This window comes from Nyctereutes procyonoides, unplaced genomic scaffold, assembly GCF_905146905.1.
Source record: "Nyctereutes procyonoides isolate TBG_1078 unplaced genomic scaffold, NYPRO_anot_genome, whole genome shotgun sequence".
NCBI classification, from domain to species: domain Eukaryota; kingdom Metazoa; phylum Chordata; class Mammalia; order Carnivora; family Canidae; genus Nyctereutes; species Nyctereutes procyonoides.
The window spans coordinates 21,145,217-21,167,626 of NW_026575030.1; the positions used below are offsets into that span (position 1 = coordinate 21,145,217).

General features: G+C 39.8%; 1 protein-coding gene and 1 pseudogene across 1 annotated transcript in view; one reads left to right on the top strand and one right to left on the bottom strand.

The window, feature by feature from the left end:
• OSBPL11 (oxysterol binding protein like 11) overlaps positions 1 to 9,248 on the top strand; it is an 87,745-nt gene extending 78,497 nt beyond the window's left edge. Inside the window, exons 13-14 of the mRNA XM_055316342.1 lie at positions 4,664 to 4,817; positions 7,561 to 9,248. Coding sequence (XP_055172317.1) covers positions 4,664 to 4,817; positions 7,561 to 7,626 — 220 coding nt within the window. The 3' untranslated portion in view covers positions 7,627 to 9,248. The remainder of the gene's footprint in view (positions 1 to 4,663; positions 4,818 to 7,560) is intronic.
• A 10,565-nt stretch (positions 9,249 to 19,813) lies between these two features.
• On the bottom strand, positions 19,814 to 22,301 carry LOC129504029 (hydroxymethylglutaryl-CoA synthase, cytoplasmic-like; annotated as a pseudogene).
• Between the last annotated feature and the right edge of the window lie 109 nt (positions 22,302 to 22,410).

Here is a 22,410-nt window from a genome sequence, read left to right on the forward strand (position 1 = left end):
TGGAATTTAAGAAAGAAAACAGATGAACTTACAGGAAGGGGGAAAAGAAGAGGAGAAAGGGAAACATGCCATAGGAGACAGAACGATAAGAGAGCAAACAGAGTTGGTGGAGGGAGGTTGGTGGAGTGTGGGCTAGATGAATGATGGGTATTAAGGAGGGTGCTTGTTATGATGAGCACTGGGTGTTGTTAATTAAGTGATGAATCACTGAATTCTACCCCAGTACTGCATTGTGTGTTAATTACCTTTAAATTAAAAGAAATATCCAGTCAGGATGCCAATTAGTCCAGCGAATTTCCATGTAGCACAATATAAAAAATTCATTGATATCTTTCAGTTTCCACATTGCAGGCAACCTTTAAAAAACTACCGCCTGAGGCACCTGGGTGTCTTAGTTCAGTTAAGCATTGGACTCTTGGATTTCTGCTCAGGTCACTATCTCAGGGTTGTGATACTGATCCCTGCATAAGGCCTCCACCCGGCACAGAGTAGTCTGCTTAAGATATTCTCTCTCTCTCTCTCTCTCTCTCTCTCTCTCTCTCTCTCTCTCTCAATACATACATACATACATACATACATACCACCTGCTAAATCTGATATAATACCAAAGAATGAAATTACTTGAAAAATAGGTTAAAATATCCTCTTCTCCAACTGTGTATTTGGTGTGAGGCCAGATTTCTGATTTTCTTTTCTGTATTTAAAGATTTTATTTATTTATGCATGAGAGACACAGAAAGAGAGTCAGAGACATAGGCAGAGGGAGAAGCAGGCTTCATGCAAGGAGCCCGATGTGGGATGCGATCCAGAGACTGGGATCACGCCCTGAGCTGAAGGCAGATGCACAACCACTGAGCCACCCAGGCGTCCTGAGGCCAGATTTTAAGATTTCTTTTTATTGGGGCACTTAACCCACTGCCACCCAGGTGCCCCTAGATTTTCTTTATATACTTTAACTAAAATAATAGAACAAATTGAATGTAGAAACAGTTGTAAGAATCCAGCTATTATTAAAGCAGACAAAAAAAAAAAGAATGCTGGATTTTTTATTAAGGATTTATATTTACATTCATGGGGGATATTGGCCTGTTTCTTTTGAGGGGATTTTTAACTACAATTCAGTATCTTGATAGGGATACTGAGATTGTCTTTCTTTTTGAGTAAAAGGTGGTAGTGTGTCTTTAAGGAATTGATTCATTTCATCTAATTTGTCAAATTTATTGGCATATAGTTTATCATACTTTCTTAGTTTTGTTTTAACATGTGTAGGATCTTAGTGATGTCCCTAATTTCATTCTTTATGTTGGTAATATTTTTTCCTGATTAATGTGATTAAAGGTTTTGATTAGGATTATTTATTAAAGGATTAAATAATTAATTTTATTCAAAGAACCAGTTTTTGGTTTCATTGGGCTTTTTCTGTATTTCTATATTCTTACTCATTGATTTGTTCTTTTTTATTTCCTCTTTATTTGCTTTTTCTTTTTCTAATTACTTGAAAGGGAAGCTTAGATCAGGGATCAGCAAACTTTAATAGGCTAGAGAGCAAATATTTTAGGCCTATTGGACCAGATAGCCTCTACCACAGCTACTCAGCTCTGCTACTGAAGATGAAAGCAGCCACAGACAGTGGAAGGATAGATGGAAAAACTAACATATGTTACAATAAAAATTTTTTCACAAAAATGAGTAGCCAGGGGAATCCTTGAGTGGCTCGGTGGTTTGGCGCCTGCCTTTGGCCCAGAGCGCGGTCCTGGAGTCCCCGGATCGAGTCCCGCGTCGGGCTCCCGGAATGGGGCCTGCTTCTCCTATCTCTCTCTATCATGAATAAATAAATAAAATATTAAAAAAAAAATGAGTAGCCAGCCATAGTTTGACCCCTGATGAGGCCTTCGGTTTTTCTTCTTTCCTAATATAAATATTTAATATATTTCTCTCTAAGTCTGCTTTATATCTCACAACTTTTGAACTTTTGATATGTGTTTTCTGATTTTCCTTGTGATTTTTTTTTGGACTCATGAAGTTATTTAGTAATATATTATTTAATTTCCAAATATTTGGATATTTTCTAGATATCTTCCCGTTATTAATTTTTAATTTAATTTAATTTTGTTCAAAGGATATACTTGGTGTGGTTTAATCCTTCATATTATTGGGCTTTGTTTTATGACTCTGAATTCATTCTGTCTTGGTAAATGTTTCAAGTGCACTTGACAAGAATGTTGTTCTGTTGATGTTAGGTGACAGTATTGTGTAAACATCAGTTAGCTCAAGTGGGTTGATAGTATTTTTCTAGAACTCTGTGTCATACTAATTTTCTGTGTACTTGTTCTATCAGTTGAGATGAGTTATTGAAATTACCAATTATAATTGAATATTTCTCTTTGTAGTTATATAAGTCTTCATGTTATTTGAAACCTGTATTAGGAGCATGTACATTTGGGATTGTATGTCCTCTTGATGCACAGACACATGGCATTATGAAATGACCTTCATTATCCCTGGTTATAGTTCTTGCTTTGAATTCTACTTTAATACTAAAATTGCCACTTGAAAGCTTTATCAAGAGGTATTTTCATATTATAAAATTTACCTGTTTCAAGTGTGTAATTCAGTGATTTCTAGGAACTTTTCTGAGCAGTGCAGTCATCACCTTAAATCAGTTTTTCACAATCTTCATCCTGCCATAAGATCCCTCATTCCTATTTACAGTTAATGTCCCTTCCACTCCTCTTCCCCCCAGTCTCAGGGAACCTACTCTCTGTCTCTATAAATTTGCCTTTTCTGGACACTTCAGATAAATGGAATCATATAGTATGTGATATCTTGTGCCTGGCTTCTTTCACTTAGCATAATGCTTTTGAGGTTCATCTATGATATGATATGTATAAGTAGTTCTTTTTTTTTTTTTATTGCTGAAAAGTATTCCATTGACTAGAACCACATTCTCTCTATCCATTCACCAATTGATGGACATTGCCAGTTTTGGACATAATGATTAATACCACTATGAACATTCTCATGCAAATCTTTAGGTGGATATGTCTTCATTTTCTGGGTAAATATGTGAAAGTGCAATTGCTGGATTGTCAGAAGTTTTACATTTAACTTTTCAGGAATTGCCAAACTATTTTCCAAAATGGCTATACCATTTTATATTCCTGCCATCAATGTGTAAGTGTCCCAGTTCTCCACATCCTTATCAACATTTGCTGTTGCCTGCCTTATACCCATTATACCCATTCTAGTTGGTGTGAAAGTCTTATTATGGTTTTAATTCACATATTCCAAATGACTAATTATATCAAATATATTTTCACATGCTAATTAATTACCCATTTTTGTATCTTCTTTGGTGAAATGTGTGATTGTCTTGTGTTGGAGTTCTTCATGAATTCTGGATACAAATCCCTTATTGGATATGTGTTTTGCAGATATTTCCTCCTTGCCTGTGCTCACTTTAAAATTTTTTTAGTGTTTTATTTCAGTATAAGGTTTTTATTTTTTTGTGATATGAAATAGTCATGGTTTTCTTTTATGGATTGTGGTTTTGATGTTATACTAAGAAATCTTTGCCTAATCCAGACTCAAAGATTTTCTCCTATATCTTCTTGTAAAAGTTTTATTATGAGGTAAGGGTCTAAGTTCCTCTTTTTGCTTGTAGATATCCATTTGTCCCAGCACCATTTGTTGAGCAGACTATTCTTTCTCCTAAAGAGTTGTCTTAGTTTTCTTTTGCTTGGGGTTGAGCTTTCCTCCCTCTTCTGTGCCTATAAACTCTGGCCAGTGAGTTGGAACACCCATAGAACTCCCCTCATTTATTTCCCTACTTAAGGAATCACTGTCCTGTGCTGCCTTTTGCTCACTGTCTGCAGCTTCTGTCATTTCAATATATTTTGTCTGGTTTTCTAGCTGATTAAAGGCAGGAGGGTAAGTGTGGTCCCTATTATTTCATCATGTCCAAAAGTAGAAGTTGTCTCCTACCTTTCAGCCTTTAAAAAATGTATTTTAGGGGATCCCTGGGTGGCGCAGCGGTTTGGCGCCTGCCTTTGGCCCAGGGCGCGATCCTGGAGACCCGGGATCGAATCCCACGTCGGGCTCCCGGTGCATGGAGCCTGCTTCTCCCTCTGCCTATGTCTCTGCCTCTCTCTCTCTCTCTGTGACTATCATAAATAAATAAAAAAAAAAAAAATGTATTTTATCTTTTTGCTTATTACTTCCTAAGTTTCTTAAAGATAAAAATCTTTCTATAACTTGGAAAAACACAAGTTATTTTTTTTTAAAGATTTTATTTATTCATGAGAAACAGAGAGAGGCAGAGGCACAGGCAGTGGGAGAAGCTGACTCCATGCAGGGAGCCCGATGTGGGACTCGATTCCTGGACTCCAGGATCATGCCCTGGGCTGAAGGTGGCGCTAAACTGCTGAGCCACCCAGGCTGCCCTATTTTTAATTTGTAAAGAAAAAGCAGAGGCAGCAGCATCTTGGACATTAGTATCAGCACCATAGTATCAGTGTTCTTATAACTCATAAATATGAAATTATATATCTGATTCAGGAAACATAATCTTAAAAAATTATTGTTAATTTCAAGGGTATCAGTTCTATTTAATTATCTTTTTTTAAAAGAATGCTTATAAGATGTGTGGTATTTCTAATTATAGGCGATTGTGGAAAAATGTAACAGACTCTCTGAGGGAATCTGAGATTGATAAAGCCACAGAGCATAAACATACCCTGGAAGAGCGCCAGAGGACCGAAGAAAGGCATCGGACTGAAACAGGCACACCCTGGAAAACCAAATATTTTATTAAAGAGGTTTGTTCTACAGGTCTTCAGACTAAAACTCAGTATCTATTTAGGGAAAACTTTAGCTTACTTGTTATTGCCTGCCTTATACCCATTATACCCATTCTAGTTGGTGTGAAAGTCTTAATTTGGCTTTCTTGAATTGTTATCACTTGTACATCTTTATTTCTAAAATAAGACCAGCTTAACCATGTGCTATTTCATGAGCTTTTCACAATTTGCCAAAGTAAAATCATTTACCAGCAGTTCAGATGAAGTAGATTTCGGGATTAAATTGGTCACAAAGAAAAATGCTAAACTAACATAGTCTCCAATCACAGTAATAGAATGTACAATTTGTAATTTATTGTCTTTTGAACCACACTGAAACTCTGTTCACTTCCAGAGAACACGTTTTAAAGGGAGACAAGAAACTTAATTAGCTACACAAAGAGTAGTAAAGTGGCTAGACTCCTTGCAACATTTAAAGAAAAAAAAAGAATAAAATGGATGTTTAGCCTAGGAAACAAAAAATTAGGGCCATTTGTTGTGACCTTTGGATATGTGTGCTGTATCATGTAGAAATTTTTTATCCGATTGTAGCAGTCCCGAGGTAGGTCCAACCTACCTGGAGTTTTGAACTTAGCATAAGAAGAAATTGTACAACAGTCAAAAATACCCAATAATAATAAGGGAGTACATTTTATAGTAATACATTGTTAGTCCTGTATGAGACCATGATTTATGGCGAAGGCGTTGATGCACTGATTTTGCAGCTGGACTAAATAATTTCTGGAATATTATCTAAATGTAAAGATACTTGTTTTGGTTATTACTTTCTGGTAGAATTCAGAGTAAGGTGAATAGCAGACCAGAGCTGATGTCAAGAAAAGTTTTCTTGTCAGAGGCATCTGACTGGCTCGGTCAGAAGAGCATGCAACTCTCAATCTCGGGTTTGTGAGTTCAAGCCCCACATTGGGTATAGAGATTACTTAAAGAGGATAACAAGGTTTTCTTGTCAATAGCCAAGTCTCAAAGAGCCCACTGAGTTTTAATAGTGGTCTATTAGGAAGGAATTTGCAAAAAGTATTTTGATCTTGATTTTTGCATAGTTACTAACTTTAAAAATCCGTAGTTTATTATAGTAGCTCCATTACCTTCATTTTTCTAATCATTGGGTATTACAAATACTGGCCATTTTCATGGGTAGGAATAATAAAGGGAAAGTACTTTACATATCTACTCTTTCATATGAAAAAATAAAACTTCTTAATGATTCTTCAAAGTTATAATCTGATAACTTTGGAGTTTTTCATTTTGAAGAAAACAGATGTACCAGGAGCAGATTCTAGGAGAAGAATTTCTAAGCGAGGACCTCTGTAAATCATTAGAAGAGAATTCTGAGGTCCAAGAGCAGGGTGCTGTAATGGCTGAAAGATAGGAGGGTGCCTGGCTAGCTCAGTTTGGTGCAGCCCAACGTTGGGCACAAAAATTCCTTAAGGATAAAATCTTTAAAAAAAAGAAAAAGATACAATTTATGAAATTTTATAAGATAGGCACCCCAATTCTTGCTAATAGCATGACATTTAAAGTTGCTACTTCTCATTTATTCTTGGACAGATAGAACATTACCAGTCTAGCATTCTGTGATGTGATTAGGTGACATTTTTTTCAAAGATCAGTACTATAGGAGTTGAGAAGCCAGGTGATTTAATATAAACCTTATGGTTGCTATTATTAAAGAAAAATTATCTTGATACTTTTTAGAAACATCAAGGAAATCTTCATTTAGGACTATTGTAATAGATAAGAGGGATAGAACTCAGCTCTGGGTAGAGGGACAAATGGAAATGCGAGGGAGTGGGTGAAAAAGAATCTTGGTTAGATGTCAAGGATGGGGGTGGGAGAGGAGGAGTTTTGAAATTGAGGATTTGGGGTAGAGGAGATTCTTGGTAAACTGGCTTAGGATTCTTTGCTAAAATTGGGCTCAGTAGGCCATGTATGAGTCCTAGTCAAGAATAAATAAAATCATATATATATAATATATATGATATATATATATATTTAATGTAAATATATGTTTGTGTATATATATATATATATATTAAATGTAAATAAATTGAAGGAGCTACAAGCTAAGGAGAGGCTCAGATCTGACTTTGTTCGCCTAGTCCAGTGAAGACTGAACTCCAGTCTGTATCAAGTCCTGCAGCCCAAGATCTGGCTTCATGCGTTTCTTTTCCTCACTTGGTCTTCTCCTGGTTGTAGTTCATTCTCTGACTCTAACTTTAATTCCTTGCAGTATCTTTCTATTCACAGGAGCCAGGGAAAACTGAGGGGAGTAAAGTCAGGAACGAACTAGAAAACAATATTCAGATACTAGAGATGCCAGATGAGGTGGAGGGAACAGCTAGTACCTTGATGACCGTTTCTTTGTGCTCCACTTGCCTTCTGCTGGTCACTCTGTGAGTGAGGCTCAGACTGCATTGTCTTGGCAAAATTGGCAGAACTGCTACAAATGACTATTGCAAAAAAAAGTGATCATGGGGCATCGACTAAGGTGCCCCCAGACCAGAACTTCTCCCCTAATCCTAGCTAAACCAACGGCATTATTTAATGTCCTAAGCACAGAGATTTGTTTTTTCCCTGTCACAAAAAACTTAAGTGTGAGAGTAGAATTCCACGCCAGTGAAGGTGTTGCTTCTAGTTTGGGTTACCGATTGTGAAGGTATTAAACAGCTAGCTCTTTAATTTACTTTTCTACTTGTTTCAGGGTGATGGCTGGGTTTATCATAAACCCCTGTGGAAAATAATTCCAACAACACAACCAGCAGAGTGACACCCACTATCTAAGACTCGACCAAATGAACTTCCTCTCTGTTTACCCTAAACCCTCTGAGAACGGAGTCATTGCACTGAGTGACCTGCTTCCTGATTGCACAGACTCAATCTAGCTAAACACGAATGTACCTACTAGGGCACCGTAGAACTGCAGCAAGACCAAAGTGTTGAAGAAGCACGATGGGCCTCACCAGTCTGTTCATGTGATACGAGCAATATCATCTGAAAACCTTTCACGTGAATTCTTAGGTGATTAATCTTTTATCCAGTCCCTGCTCCTAAAGCTAAGTTTGAACCCCCCATTTTCACATGGGGGTGGCAGATACACACAACAGCGAGAACTCAGTGATTTTTTTATTTCTTTATAGTGAAAAGTGAAGTCTCTTTCAGAGTTTGTGCTTTGCTTTCTGTCAGTAACTGAAGTATTCACTACTCTTACAAACAAACCAAGAGGAGGAGGAGGACGATGACCCAGAAGTGGATTCAGCCATTGTGCCTGAAATCAGTGTTAAAAGAGTCAACCAGGTTGTAGTAACAAGGCATTCTATTCCTTCAGAGAGACTGTGTGCCTGTGTCTGAGGAGCTTATCCATTATCCACCTCTGTTGGAACTCTCTTTTAAAAAGTATATTTATAAATTGATTAGAATTATAACCATGGAGAATTTTTTTCTTCTGAGCATTTTAATATACTTGAAAACAACATTGACTTGAAAAATTTCAGAACATTTTTCAATACCTAGTTTTATTAAATACTACACTTGAGAGACAATTTTTTTAAATGTGTTCATGTCAATATGATGAGATTTTGGCCTTTCTCAAAAACTGAGGCATTAAAGAACATGCAGACATTAAAAAATAAAACTGTTACTTTTTTTCCTTACCTTTTTTTCCACTTGTAGGTTAATATCCAGTATTATGTGCTATCCCTCTGGATAAGTATGCTTCATCTTACCTCTGTTCACTCAAATTTGAAACAACTATTCATATTTGTCAGTAATTCAGAAGTTACATAGATGGCTGAGTGCATGTATGGTATGGTTCTCTTTTCAAGGAAACTCAAATGCTGAAGAAAGAATATGAAATAAGATATCAGGAAGTTGTATTCAGGTACAAATTTTTTTTTCCAGTAAGTATTTTATTGAAGTTGAAGAATTGCTGGCAATTAAAAGGATAGTGCTAATTATGGCTTTCATCATTCATTCAAGTATTTATTGAGCACCTACTTATGGTGCTCAACACTTGTTACTGCAAGCTACCTTAATTTTCCAAGAGTGGTGCCTTACTCTGTTTCTTCTGATGTGGTCTTCCAATCATTGTGTGTAACATACCTGTTATTCATCAGCCACGTAGGTGACTGTATCTCTTTCATCATCATAAGAAGTTTAAGCGTTGTGCTCTGATAAATTGTGTTTTATTGAAGAGGTTAATAGGATGAAAACAGCAAAACAATAACTTTTTTCAACAAATTGTAAATTATAAGAAAATAACTGGTTTATGTACAACCATTTTAATGATTCCCTTGTTCATTTTTGCCGTGAAATGCACTGAAAAGAATCTCAAAATGAGTTATAGTACATGTGTTGGGAAGATTGAAAAATAATAAAACTAGAGAACAATAATGCCTTTGTCTGTTTTATGAATGGAGAGAAATAGAAAGTTTATATTTAGTGGAATTAGCACCCTGTTCATTTGAGAGGGATGTTGATTTTTGTCCTTTTTTTAAAAAAAATTTTATTTATTTATTCATGAGAGAAAGAGAGAGACAGACAAACATAGGTAGAGGGAAGAGCAGGCTCCACGCGGGGGCCCGTTACAGGGTCCTGGGATCACAACCTGAGCTGAAGGCAGATGCTCAACCCCTGAGGCACCCAGGCATCCCTCTCTTTACATTCTTACTTTCAGGAATCTCCTAGAGAGAAAAAGGAAGTAAATTTAGTAAGAGTTCTTAAAAAATGAGAATGTTTAAATATACAGGAAATAGAGCAAGAATGTAAAACTAGAGATTTTTGTTCTTTGAACCGTTTGAATACCCATTTATTTCTTTGAATTATTGACCATTCTAAGAATTATTGAAATTATTGGGTGGATTCTTTGACAAGAGTGCACTAATACTACTTTGGGTAATTACTTTACCTTGTCTCTTTCTTCTTCACTTCCTGCTGCAGCTTATCTACCAGATAGAGAAAGAGGCCTTTTCTGTTTCATTTTTTTATTCACTCTTGTTAATAATTGGCCAGTCTTTGTAGCAATTGCTACTTATTAGTATCTTTTTCTTTTAGGTCAACGTTTTCAAAGTGCACTTTTCTTCTGGCTATTAAGAATTGTGTGGTAAGAAGTCCAAGAGCAGAAGTGACAGAAAGACAGTGTTCTGGCCATGTTTTTGGACTTTTTCTTTTTTTTTCTTCCCATGGTGACAACACCACCTTATACCTTTTGTCAAATATTTTCATTTAAGGTCCATAATCACTCCAATCAGTTGCATTTTAAGTAGACAGTTTATAAGCCCTAAAAAGTAATTTTTAGATTATGAATTGGGTAAGATATGGCATCTGTTTATCAATTTATCGTACTCCATCGTGACCAGCATCACCTCTAATGCCTACTTGCACTCTAAGAGAAGATGAAGAAAAGTATTGAATTTCTCACTCCATAATCCTAGAACAAATACTTTCTTTACTCTTGATAATAAATATCTGATACTTGAACCAGCTTTTATAGATGAATTCTTAAAGTATTTATTAATGAATTAAATATGCATGAAATTTTATTTAAAATACTGCCTTAAGATGAAGACTAACTTCTGTTCAGTGTGCTCCCCCAGAGAAAGATAAATCAGTGTGATCACTCTGGAATCCATACTTGGGAGGGATTCCTTAGAGCTACTACAGTGACTGGAAGCTGAGTGGTGATTCACCAGATATGGTGGAAGATGAAAGAGAAAATGATTCTCCCAGATGGGGATATAAAAGACAAGTTCTATACAAGAAAATGAAAATTCTAGGGGATCCCTGGGTGGCTCAGCGGTTTGGCTCCTGCCTTCCGCCCAGGGCCTGATCCTGGAGACCCGGGATCGAGTCCCACATCAGGCTTCCTGCATGAAGCCTGCTTCTCCCTCTGCCTGTGTGTCTGCCTCTTTCTCTCTGTGTGTGTCTCTCATGAATAAATAAATAAAATCTTAAAAAAAGGGGATCCCTGGGTGGCGCAGTGGTTTGGCGCCTACCTTTGGCCCGGGGCGCGATCCTGGAGACCCGGGATCGAATCCCACATCGGGCTCCCGGTGCATGGAGCCTGCTTCTCCCTCTGCCTGTGTCTCTGCCTCTCTCTCTCTCACTGTGTGCCTGTCATAAATTTAAAAAAAAAAAAAATGCTGTATTTGTTAAAAAAAAAAATCTTAAAAAAATAAGAAAATGAAAATTCTAATAAAATATATATTGTAGTGGCATAAAATCACTTGTTGGTCCAAAAACCAAGCTACATTGTTTGTTTTTTTTTTTTTTTTACATTATTACTAAGCCTTTTCGTATGTTTTCTCTATTTGATATTCACTGTAACACTGTGAAATTACAGTCAGGGATGACTGTGCCAACTTTGCAGATGAAGAGATTATTGCTTGGAAAGTTGTGCTCACTTCAATTCACTTAGCTAGACCTTCAACAAACATCTGTTAAGTGTTCCTTTGGGGCCAGATATTGCATTGGACTCTGATGTGGCAAATACTACCCCTACCCTTACAGACTTAGGTGAAGGAAGAAACCAAAACCTAAGTTCCTGAGAATGTATTGTTGACATGGGCAAGGCTACCTGGTCTTTCCAAATCCCAGAAAGGCACCATGGTACCTAGAGACTTTGGAAGGCAGTTGATCACTGAAGTGAAAATGAGAGGTTGTGGGGAGGGGCGGTACATCTGGCTGGCTCAGTCAGTAGAACATACGACTCTCGATCTTGGAGGTCATGAGTTCAAGCCCCACATTAGATGTAGAGCTTACTTTATAAAATAATTTAAAAAAAAAATGGGGGGGGGTTTAGCTCAAAGTCTACTAAGAAGCCCCAAACAGCGCAACTAGGTGACTAACCCTTGTTCTACCCTATAAGACTAGAGAGAATGAACCAGAGAGATTTCCATTTATTTATTTATTTATTTATTTGTTTGTTTGTTTGTTTGTTTATTTATGATAGTCACATAGAGAGAGAGAGAGAGGCAGAGACACAGGCAGAGGGAGAAGCAGGCTCCATGCACCGGGAGCCCGACGTGGGATTCGATCCCGGATCTCCAGGATCGCGCCCTGGGCCAAAGGCAGGCGCCAAACCACTGCGCCACCCAGGGATCCCCAGAGAGATTTCCAATTCAGGAATGTAAGTTGATAAAATGAGGAACAAGTTAAAAGTCTACATGCTAAAGGATGAGACCTCACAGACCCTTCCCGTGTCATATTCCCAAAATATTGGCAGTCAGGCTTTATACCTTTAGGCAAGAGATTAAAATACTCTTTTGGGGGGCACAACTCCAGATAAAAGTACTACAGATAATATTTGGAGGGTCCACTAACAAAAAAAATTCTCAGCTGACAACCCTGTTAATTAAAGCCAAGTCAGCAGCTCCTAAGATACAATCCTCTACCCTTTCACCAAGAAACTACATATCCATATTCCCACCAAAAGACTGTATATATAGACAATTAGACATCTCATTTTAACTGCTAATAATCAGACATTTGAGGAAAGATTCCAACATGAATAAAAATGGTTAAACAGGAAAAAAATTTGAAGAAACATAATTTGGAAAATGGTAGGAAATAAATTCAGAAAAAATTAAATCTGACATGAGCGATGATCTTACTTCTATGAAACATGAGTAAAATGTTATCTTTTTAAATATTTTAGGTAGGCTCCACATTAAGTGTGGAGCCCAATGTCGAGCTTTAATTCACAATTATGAGATTGACACCTGAGCTGAGATCAAGAGTTGGACACAACCAACTGAGCCACCTAGCCACCTCTCAAAATGCTATCTTTAAAGGGGACTGTTCAGGGGCAACCCTCGGGTCCCCTCCCTCATCGGGAGCTTTGTACTCTTAACAAACTTTGCTGATTATCACTCCAGAAACTTTGCTGCCCACCAAAAATAATTTTTTTAAAAATAAAATGGACTGGGAGAATAAGAACAGGTCTTGAAAATTAAAAATATGATAGCTCAAATTAATCACAACAGAAGTTCTAGAAGATAAGAAAAAGCTCTCGGCAAATAGAACAAAAGGACAAAAGATGGACATAGGCGAAAAATAGGAAAATTAGAAGAGCAATCCAGGAAATCTAACCTACAGCTAGTAACTGAGATTCAAGGAATTAACCAATGGAAGGAAAAATACTGAAAAATCATACATATATATGTAGAAGGCAGGGAAACTTCCCAGAGCTGGGTAACATGAATCCAAATGAAAATGCCATGAATATCCTACACAGTAAGGGAAAAATATCTGACTGGCTTAGTTGGTAGAGCTTGTGACTTGATCTCAAGGTCATGAGTTCAAGGCCCATGTTGGGCATGAAGCCTACTAGGAAAAAAAAAAAGCCCAAACCAAAGCACATCATAATGAAATTTCCTAATGCTAAAAATAAAGAGAACCCTTCTCAACATTACTGAAAGCTAAAAGGCAAAAGGAAAATCCCTCTAATTTTGCCTAGAATTTTATCCCCAGCCAAAAGACAAAACTGACATGCAACATTTTAAAACTACTTTGTCCTAGCAATTGTCCTAGACAACTTTGTCCTTCCTTTTCTGGAAGCTATTAAAAGCACATTCCCGAGCAACACATCAGAGGAAAAAAGCAACTTAATTAAATAACTTCAAAACAAAAAAAAGATGCTGTATTAGTATGAGGGACATCTGAAACTAATAGGAAATTGTATATCAATTATATTTGAAGAAAAAAAAGACTATCCTTTATCTATTGAATTACCTTTACACCTTCATCTAAAATCAACTGATTATAAATGTGTGGGTCTACTATAGACCCTGTTTTGTTACATCAAATTGGTTTCTCTCTTTATACCAATACTGCACTATCTCAATGACTATGACTTCATAATCTTTTTATTTTTTAAGATTTTGTTTATTCATGAGACAGAGAGGCAGAGACACAGGCAGAGGGAGAAGCAGGCGCCATGCAGGGCGCACGACATGGGACTCGATCCCAGGTCTCCAGGATCAGGCCCTAGGCCGAAGGTGGCTGTAAACCACTGAGCCGCCTGGGCTGCCCCTAGCTTCATAATCTTAAAGTCAGATAGTGTCAAGTCCTCCAGTTTTGTTTTGTTTTTTTCAAAGTTGTTTTGGCTATTCTAGTTTGCATTTCCATATAAATCTTAGGATAAGCTTGTCAATTTCTATTTAAAAAAAGCCTGCTGGGATTTTGTTGCTATCTCAGTCTATAGGTCAGTTAGGAGAGAATGACATCTTACCAACATTGAGTCTTCTGAACTGTGAATACAGTGTAGTTCTCCATTTATTTCAGTCTTCTTGAATTTCTCTCGCAATATTTTGTGGTTATTATACAGGTTTACATTTCTTGGCGTTATCTCTAAGTGTTTTATATTTTTTAATTTTATAAATGACATTTTAAAACATTTTCAGGGCAGCTTGGGTGGCTCAGCTGTTAAGCGCCGCCTTCAGCCCGGAGTGTGATCCTGGAGACGCAGGATCAAGTCCCAAATCGGGCTCCTGCATGGAGCCTGCTTCTCCCTCTCTCTCCATGTATCTCATGAATAAATAAAATCTTTAAAAATAACATTTTCAGTTTTTGTTTGTTGCTAATATATACAAGAAGTACAATTTATTTTTGTATATTGAGCTTGTATCCTACAGCCTTGCTTATTAACTCATTATCCCTCATAGCTTTTCTGTAGATTCCTTATAATTTTCTACATAGAAGTTCTTGTCATCTTTGAATAAAGACAGTTTTTTTTCTTCTTTTCCAATCTGAATGCCTTATTTGCTTTTCTTGCTGTATTGCATTGGTTAGAACCTCCAGTACAAAATCAAATAGAAGTAGAGAGAGCAGACATCTTGCCTTGTTCCTGATCTTAGAGCAAAGCAGTCTTTAATAAGTATGACATTAGCTGTAGAGTTCATAGAAACTGTATCAGTTTGAGGAAATTCAGTTCCTACTTTGCTGAGAGGTTTTTTTTTTTTTTTTTTTTTTAAGATTTTATTCATGAGAGACACAGAGAGAGAGAGAGAGAGGCTGGGACACAGGCAGAGGGAGAAGCAGGCTCCATGCAGGGAGCCCGATGTGGGATTCGATCCCCCAGTCTCCAGGATCAGGCCCTGGGCTGCAGGTGGTGGCGCTAAACCACTGAGCCACCCAGGCTGCCCTGCTGAGAGTTTTTAATCAGGAATTGTTGGATGGGGATCCCTGGGTGGCCCAGCGGTTCGGCTCCTGCCTTTGGCCCAGGGCTAGATCCTGGAGACCCGGGATCGAGTCCCACGTCAGGCTCCTGGTGCATGGAGCCTGCTTCTCCCTCTGCCTGTGTCTCTGCCTCTCTCTCTCTCTGTGTGTGACTATCATAAATAAATAAATAAATAAATAAATAAATAAATAAATAAATAAATAAATAAATAAATAAATAAAACAAAAGGAATTGTTGGATGGTTATTGTTGCCCAATTTTGCATTTGAATTTGAAAGCCATTTGGTCAATTGTTTATTAAAAGTATAATAAATTAAAAACCTCATGGTCTTAATCCTCCTTATGGCTAAATCACAAAGCATTATTGAAGAGTAGCCCTAGTAGAATTTGAAGCTTAAAGCCCTCCCTTGTTTTTTTAAGATTTTATTTATTTATTCATGAGAGACACAGGGAGAGGCAGAGACCTAGGCAGAGGGAGAAGCAGGCTCCCTGCAGGGAGCCCGATGCAGGACTCAATCCCAGGACCCCGGGATCACGACTTGAGCCAAAGGCGGATGCTCAACCACTGAGCCACCTGGGTGCCCCCTAAAGTCCCCTTCTTAATTTTTTGTTCTGCTATTTTCCATTTATGAGACATTAGTCATCTAACCTACCTCTAAGAGTTTCCTTAAATTGTTAACAACAAGATTATGTTAACATCCAAGAAGGATTGGTACGTGCCTGAACCTGAGAGATACCTTCTTAAATTTTGCACCCTGAGTACCTTGCTTTGCCTTATCCTAATCTGGCCGTGCATTATGATACTGAATTCACTGTGTTCCTGGAAGTCACAGTATTGTCATTCTGAATCTAGTTCTTACTCTGAGAGACCTAGATTCTTCTGCAATGAAATAGTGGAAAAAATTCTACATATCTAATTTCAAATTCCTTGAACCTGACTTGACATTTCAGCTCTGTCTTTTAATAGCTGGGTGGGGGTGCGGGGGAGGACACAAGGGACGATTATGAATTTAAAAAATAATAGCTGTGGGATCTTTTTTATTTAACTTTCACAAACTGTAAAATGAAGAATAACAAAACTTATTTTACCTGCCTTATATAAGGTGTTTTGAAGCTCAGCATGGTGATGGATGAATAAATGCTTTAACTGCAAATCATCTCTCAAATATACAAAGTATTAGCATGCCAACTGTGAGAGCAGATCACTGCTAAGAGCTTGATGAGTTCCTGCAAAACCCAGACATACTGAAGAAATGACACAAAGATGTTCCAGGTCTCCAAATTTATTGAGCCCTTCCTTCCTTTGGTGAATAATGAATCACTGGTGAACCAATCACATACGTATTCAAAGGACTATAGATGAATGGTTGGCTCTGTATTAGGCCAAAAGTTGCATCTCAGAGTAAGCAACTTTCACTTGGTTTTCAAATGAATTTCATTCAAGTTCTCTTTAATCAAGGTTTAATGTATTATTAATAAAGTGTATGTACCTTAAGTGTACAATTCAGTGAGTTTTGACAATTGTATGTACCCATGTAATACATCACATCAAGATATAGAACTCTTCTCTTCGCCCACTTCTCCCTCTGCCTATGTCTCTGCCTTTCTCTCTGTGTCACTCATGAATAAATAAAAAATCTTAAAACAAAAAAAAAAAAACTTTTAAAAATAAAAATAGGGGCAGCCCCGGCGGCTCAGCGGTTTAGCGCCGCCAACAGCTCAGGGCGTGATCCTGGAGACTCGGGATCGAGTCCCACATCAGGCTCCCTGCATGGAGCCTGCTTCTCCCTCTGCCTGTGTCTCTGCCTCTCTCTCTCCTCTCTGTGTATTCTCATGAATAAATAAATAAAATCTTTAAAAAATAAAAATAAAAATAAAAAAAGAACTTTTCCCTTAACTCCAAAAGTTCCCTCAGGACCCCCTGTAGTCAAATCCTCCACCCTGCCAGAGGTAACTGTTCTCATTTCTATCACAGAATATTAGTTTTGCTTATTTTGGACTTCATACAATGTAATCATACAGAATGTACTCTCTGAAAAACTTTATTTTTGTTATAGTAAGATTCTAGTTAAACAGGGCTCAGAGCTAGAGTATCCATGTTCCCTTGGCTATTTAAAAGCAGTGGTAACTTGAGATTTATATTTCCATTCACAGTTGTTATAATGTTTTTTTTTATTTTTTTATATTTTCCTCTTTTACTTTTAAGATTCATTTATTTATTTTAGAGAGAGACGGCTCATGAGCTGGGGTAGGGACAGAAAGAAAGGGAGAGAAGCAGATTCCCCACCAAGTGGAGCCCCAGGACTTGAAATTGTAACCCTGAGCTCATGACCTCAGCCAAAAACGCTTCACCAACTGAGCTACCCAGGGACCCCACGGTTACTTTCCAATTGTCCTGGTTTTCAGAACTACCCTCAAGTGCAATAAAGGAGAGAGTACTTAAGCAGGGAGTCAGAAATCTTAGGTTTCAGTATTTACTCTATTACTTTGGGCAAGCTCTTAGCTGTAAGGTCTGGCCCATCAGAACTTTTGACTTTTTATAATTTTAATCAAGTTTACTGTTAAAAATAGGCATTTCTCTTAAACATTTGAAACTGAATTTTCCATTTAGGTGAGCTTTGGGGAAAATTTATACTTACTCCCTTTAGACCTGTTCTGCGAGCAGACCTTTAGGTAGCCTGCGTTGTATGTAGCTTCTTCCAAATTGGGATGATATTGTGCAGCCCAGATACCAGGCTGAAATATTTCTAAAAACAAGTAATTCCAATTCTGGAAAAATCCTATCATGGTTGGCTCAAGGTAGTAGGAAAGCTAGGGACTGGAGTTGAGAAGCTGAAGCCATTTTTGTTTTGTTTTAAAGGACTACCTTTTTTTGTTTTTTGAGACTTTATTTGAGAGAGAGTTGGAGATAACGAGACAGGGATGCCTTGCTGGCTCAGTGGTTGAGTGTCTGTCTTTAGCTCAGCTCACGAATCTGCAGTCCCGAGATCGAATCCTCATCAGGCTCCCTGCATGGAGCCTGCTCCTCCCTCTGCCTGTGTCTCTGCCTCTCTCTCTCTCTCTTTCTGTCTCTGTCTCTCATGAGTAAATAAGTAAAACCTTAAAAAAAAATAGTGGAGGTGAATTGAAGTGTGCAGGTGAGTATGAATTCTGAGGCCAAAAGGAGAGACTTGTCCTATATAATTCAGTTAATATTATTTGCTAAATATTTGATAACCAGCGAGCCTGGACCATGCCTAATGGTTGTGCTTAAATGGATCATTTCCTGCCATCTCTTTTATTTCCTGCCATCTCTCCATCATTTCCCGGTATGACTCATCCTCATACTCTGGGACATGATAATATCATGTTTGCCCAAAATATATCTGTTTCATGCTTTAGTGCTTCTCCCACGGTGCTTCCATGACCCTTAACACCCCACTCACTCCACCTCCTGACCTATGTAAATTCTTCCCTCTTCCTTCTCTTGCTACCATTCCTGTTTGGATGAGGGCTCCTCTGTGTTCCTATGCTTATTACATAATATCATCATTGCTTTTTTTCTTTTTTTTTATTTCTCTAAAATTTTATCCAAAGTTATTCACCTCTCTGTTAATAAGGTGTACAGTTAATGCTCTGTGCCAATATTATGAGGCTTGCCCGTTGCCAGGAATGGACTTTGAGGAAAACCCATTTCCTGACACCCAAAAGTTAAATTACTCTTTTTGAAACATACCAAACTCACAATACTTGTGAAAGTATTACATGCACCATTTTCCCATTGATCTTTATTTTTTTATTTTTTAAAATATTTTATTTTTAAAAAATTTTATTTTTTCATGAGAGACAGAGAGAGAGAGAGAGAGAGAGAGAGAGAGAGGCAGAGACACAGGCAGAGGGAGGAGCAGGCTCCATGCAGGGAGCCCGACGTGGGACTGGATCCCAGGTCTCCAGGATCAGGCCCTGGGCTGAAGGAGGCGCTAAACTGCTGAGCCACCCGGACTGCCCCTTTTATTTCTTTTCATTGAAAAGATACCAGAAAAGAGGAAAAGAACACTGACCCCGTGGATTTATGTCAGTCTGTAAGTTGAATTTATAGCACTGAAGCATCACAGGTAACCTAATAATGTCCTGCACCCCATCCTTCTATTTTGTTTTAAAATTTTAAAAAACAGGGATCCCTGGGTGGTGCAGCGGTTTAGCACCTGCCTTTGGCCCGGGGCACGATCCTGGAGACCCAGGATCGAGTCCCACGTCGGGCTCCCTGCATGGAGCCTGCTTCTCCCTCTGCCTGTGTCTCTGCCTCTCTCTCTCTGTGACTTTCATGAATAAATAAATAAAATCTTAAAAAAATAAAAATAAAAAAAATAAAATTTTAAAAAACAGCCAGAAAAAAATGTTTCATTTATTCTTTATGGCGCAAAGAAGGATTGCAACAGCTTCCTTACACCGCTGCACTGCCATCTCCACCTTGGACCAGCGAGCCCGAAGCAGACCCAGAGCTCCGTCCTTAGTCCATGTACCACGCTGTGTGTGCCAGACGTCTGCTCGGTGCTGGCATCTCTCTGTTCAGAGGTCATTACAATAACTGACACCGCTGGCCTGCACGTGAAGCAGCATTCCAGTTTCCAGAACCAGTATTACCATCCCAACTCTTCTCCCTCTTGAGGATTTATAAATTATAGGAAAAAAAGAGTGTGCTTGTCTTGCCATTTTTAAAGAGGGTTTGTGCATAGCACATTTTAGGACTACATCCCCTAAATTAGAAACTTTTTTTTTCTTTCCAAAAACCACAGGTACCTTCAGTAAGCTTGTTGGTTCAAAGTACAAACGTCTGATGCTTTCTTCGCCTGAAGCACACGGTTCATGACACCACATTTGGAAGCTAAGCTGCACCACACGAATAGCCGGAGAGGCGAGGCGTGCGGAGCCCTTCAGCATCACTCCCGAGCGTGTGGCCCCGGCTGGACCACAGTAGGAAGCGGGTGAGCAAATTGGGCAGAGGCTCTGCCAAGAACACGATAGTTTTCCAGGCTTCATGTCAGTCACATAAAAGCTACACGACGCATAATCCTTCACAGTTGTCCCCAGACGTCCCGCTCCCAGAACTGTTCCCACACAGGCCCCCCGGCCCCGACCCCAACCCGCGCTGAGGTGGAAGTAGGCCTCACTAGGGACGGCGGCTCCGGGCTGTGCTGCCGGGCAGGGAGGCCTGGCACCTTCTCGGCAGGACGTGGATGTGCTCAGGGGCTGCGCTGGAACGTCCGGGCCCTGCTCCTTCACCCAGAGTATCGCCACTGGGCGACGGACGCCGGGCATAGGCGCCTCCGTCCACTCCGACGAGGTACCAGGTCCCTCCAAAGAGGGAGTCTACTGACCCCTGAGGAATATAGCTGACCAGGTGACGAGTGTCCTCCCTGAGCTTCGTGTTCTCAGCAAAGACATCTGCTGCCCCACAAGTTCTTGAGCCAAGCCTCGATTTGACGTCACCTAAACTGGCTGTTGTTTTATCAAGAGCAGCCCCGGGTGTGGCGTCTTGCGTGACCGAGGGAGCACAGGGAAGCAGCCACGCCGGAACCGTGAGAGAACACTCCAGTCCTCCCTCCTGCCAGCTGCTGAGGGGAGGACTGAGCTAGAACAGAACCGAGGGAGCCAGAAACACGATGTGTGCGTATTTCCATTTTGATTCGACACGAGCAAAGATGCCTTGGTTTTCTGATTGAGGGGCTCAGCTCAAGGCTCCAGAGAGGCCTTTGCCACATCTCCGTCGGGGCAGGCATCTGCTGATTTCACATCCCCAAAGGCTTCCAGGCCACTGGCGACACGATTTTTATCTCTGTGCAGCAGCGGTCCGGGCCGCTGGGGTAGCGCTGTATGGAGAGTTTCCCATCCACTACGGGATAATCCGAAAGCACGTCAGGCCTGTGGAAGTCATAGGCATGTTGCGTGGGTCCCACCAAGTCCTCGGCCAAAGATTAAAGGCCCATTTGGCCCGATTAGCAGAGCAACAGCTCCCACTCCACCTGTGGGTCTAGCACGTCCTGGGCCACATGCAGCAACATCTCCCGCAACCACCAGGGCCTACCGTCCATCAGGAGCTGCACCCAATCCAGTTACCTGCACTGAAGACCGCAGCTGCGCCTCCACCGCACGCATATATTCCTTCTATACCTGCGCTTCCCGACTCCTCTAAGAGCTGCCTCAAAGTAGCCTGCACGGGGTTTGATCTGTCGATGATGCTCTCTGTTCCGACTTCTCAGCGCCCAGTGCAGTCCTACGAGAGGCTGTGGGTCTCCGTACGACCGAACCACAGTCCGGCAAAGAGAGCCGATAACTTCTCTGTGTGTGCAGAAGCCCAGCTTGGCCTGGCCCAAGCCGAGGGTAGACTTTCCAGCATCTACACCATCATGTTTTGCCAACTCTGCTTGATCAACATATTGAGAAGGACAATAGATCCCAAGGCAACAGTTCCCACAGCTCTTGGCCAGCAGGCTTCTGCATTCAAAGGGAGGGCCCAGCGCGGTGAGAGAGCTGTGGGACGACTAAGCACTGTGCTCTCCACGTCTGTCCCTCTGTTTCCTCCTCCAGGCACCCAACGTGACCATGACCGTGACCACAGAAAGGGAGCAAAGGAGCGAGCCACGAAAGGGCAGTACGCGGGCCTCCCCTCCGCCACCAGCTTTATAGCTGCCCGCTTTTTTTCTTTTAAAATGCCTTGCTTTTTAATGGAAAAACCAACTGATGCTCATTGTAACATTTCAAATGTTAGAGATGAGTTTATAGAGATAAAGAACGTTCCTCCCACTTGGAAGGATACCAAAGGGTGACTTTCCATACTTAAGAAAAAATTATTTAGGGGCACCTGGGTGGCTCAGCAGTTGAGCATCTGCCTTGGGCTCAAATCAGATCCCGGGGTGTTGGGATCGAGTCCCACGTCAGGCTCCCTGCATGGAGCCGGCTTCTCCCTCTGCCTGTGTCTCTGCCTCTCTCTCTGTGTCTCTCATGAATAAGTAAATAAGATCTTTTAAAAAATTAATAGAATATAAGGGGTGCCTGGCTGTCTCAGTCAGTAGAGAATGAGACTCTTCATCTCATGAGTTTAAGCCCCACATTGGACAGAGAGATTGCTTAAAAAAATTTTTTTTGTAGAATATAGCTAAAGTAGTTCTTGAAGGAAACCTCTACCTTTCAATGCTTATATTAAAAAAGAAGAAGGGTTTGGGGTGCCTGGCTGGCTCAGTCGGTACAGCAGGTGATTCTTGATCTAGGGGCTGTGAATTCAAGACCCATGTTGGGTGTAGAACCTACTAAAAAAAGAAGAAGAAACGTTTATCATCAATGACCTAAGGTTCTACCTCAAGAAACTAAAGCAAAAGTAAACCCAAGACAAGAAAAATAA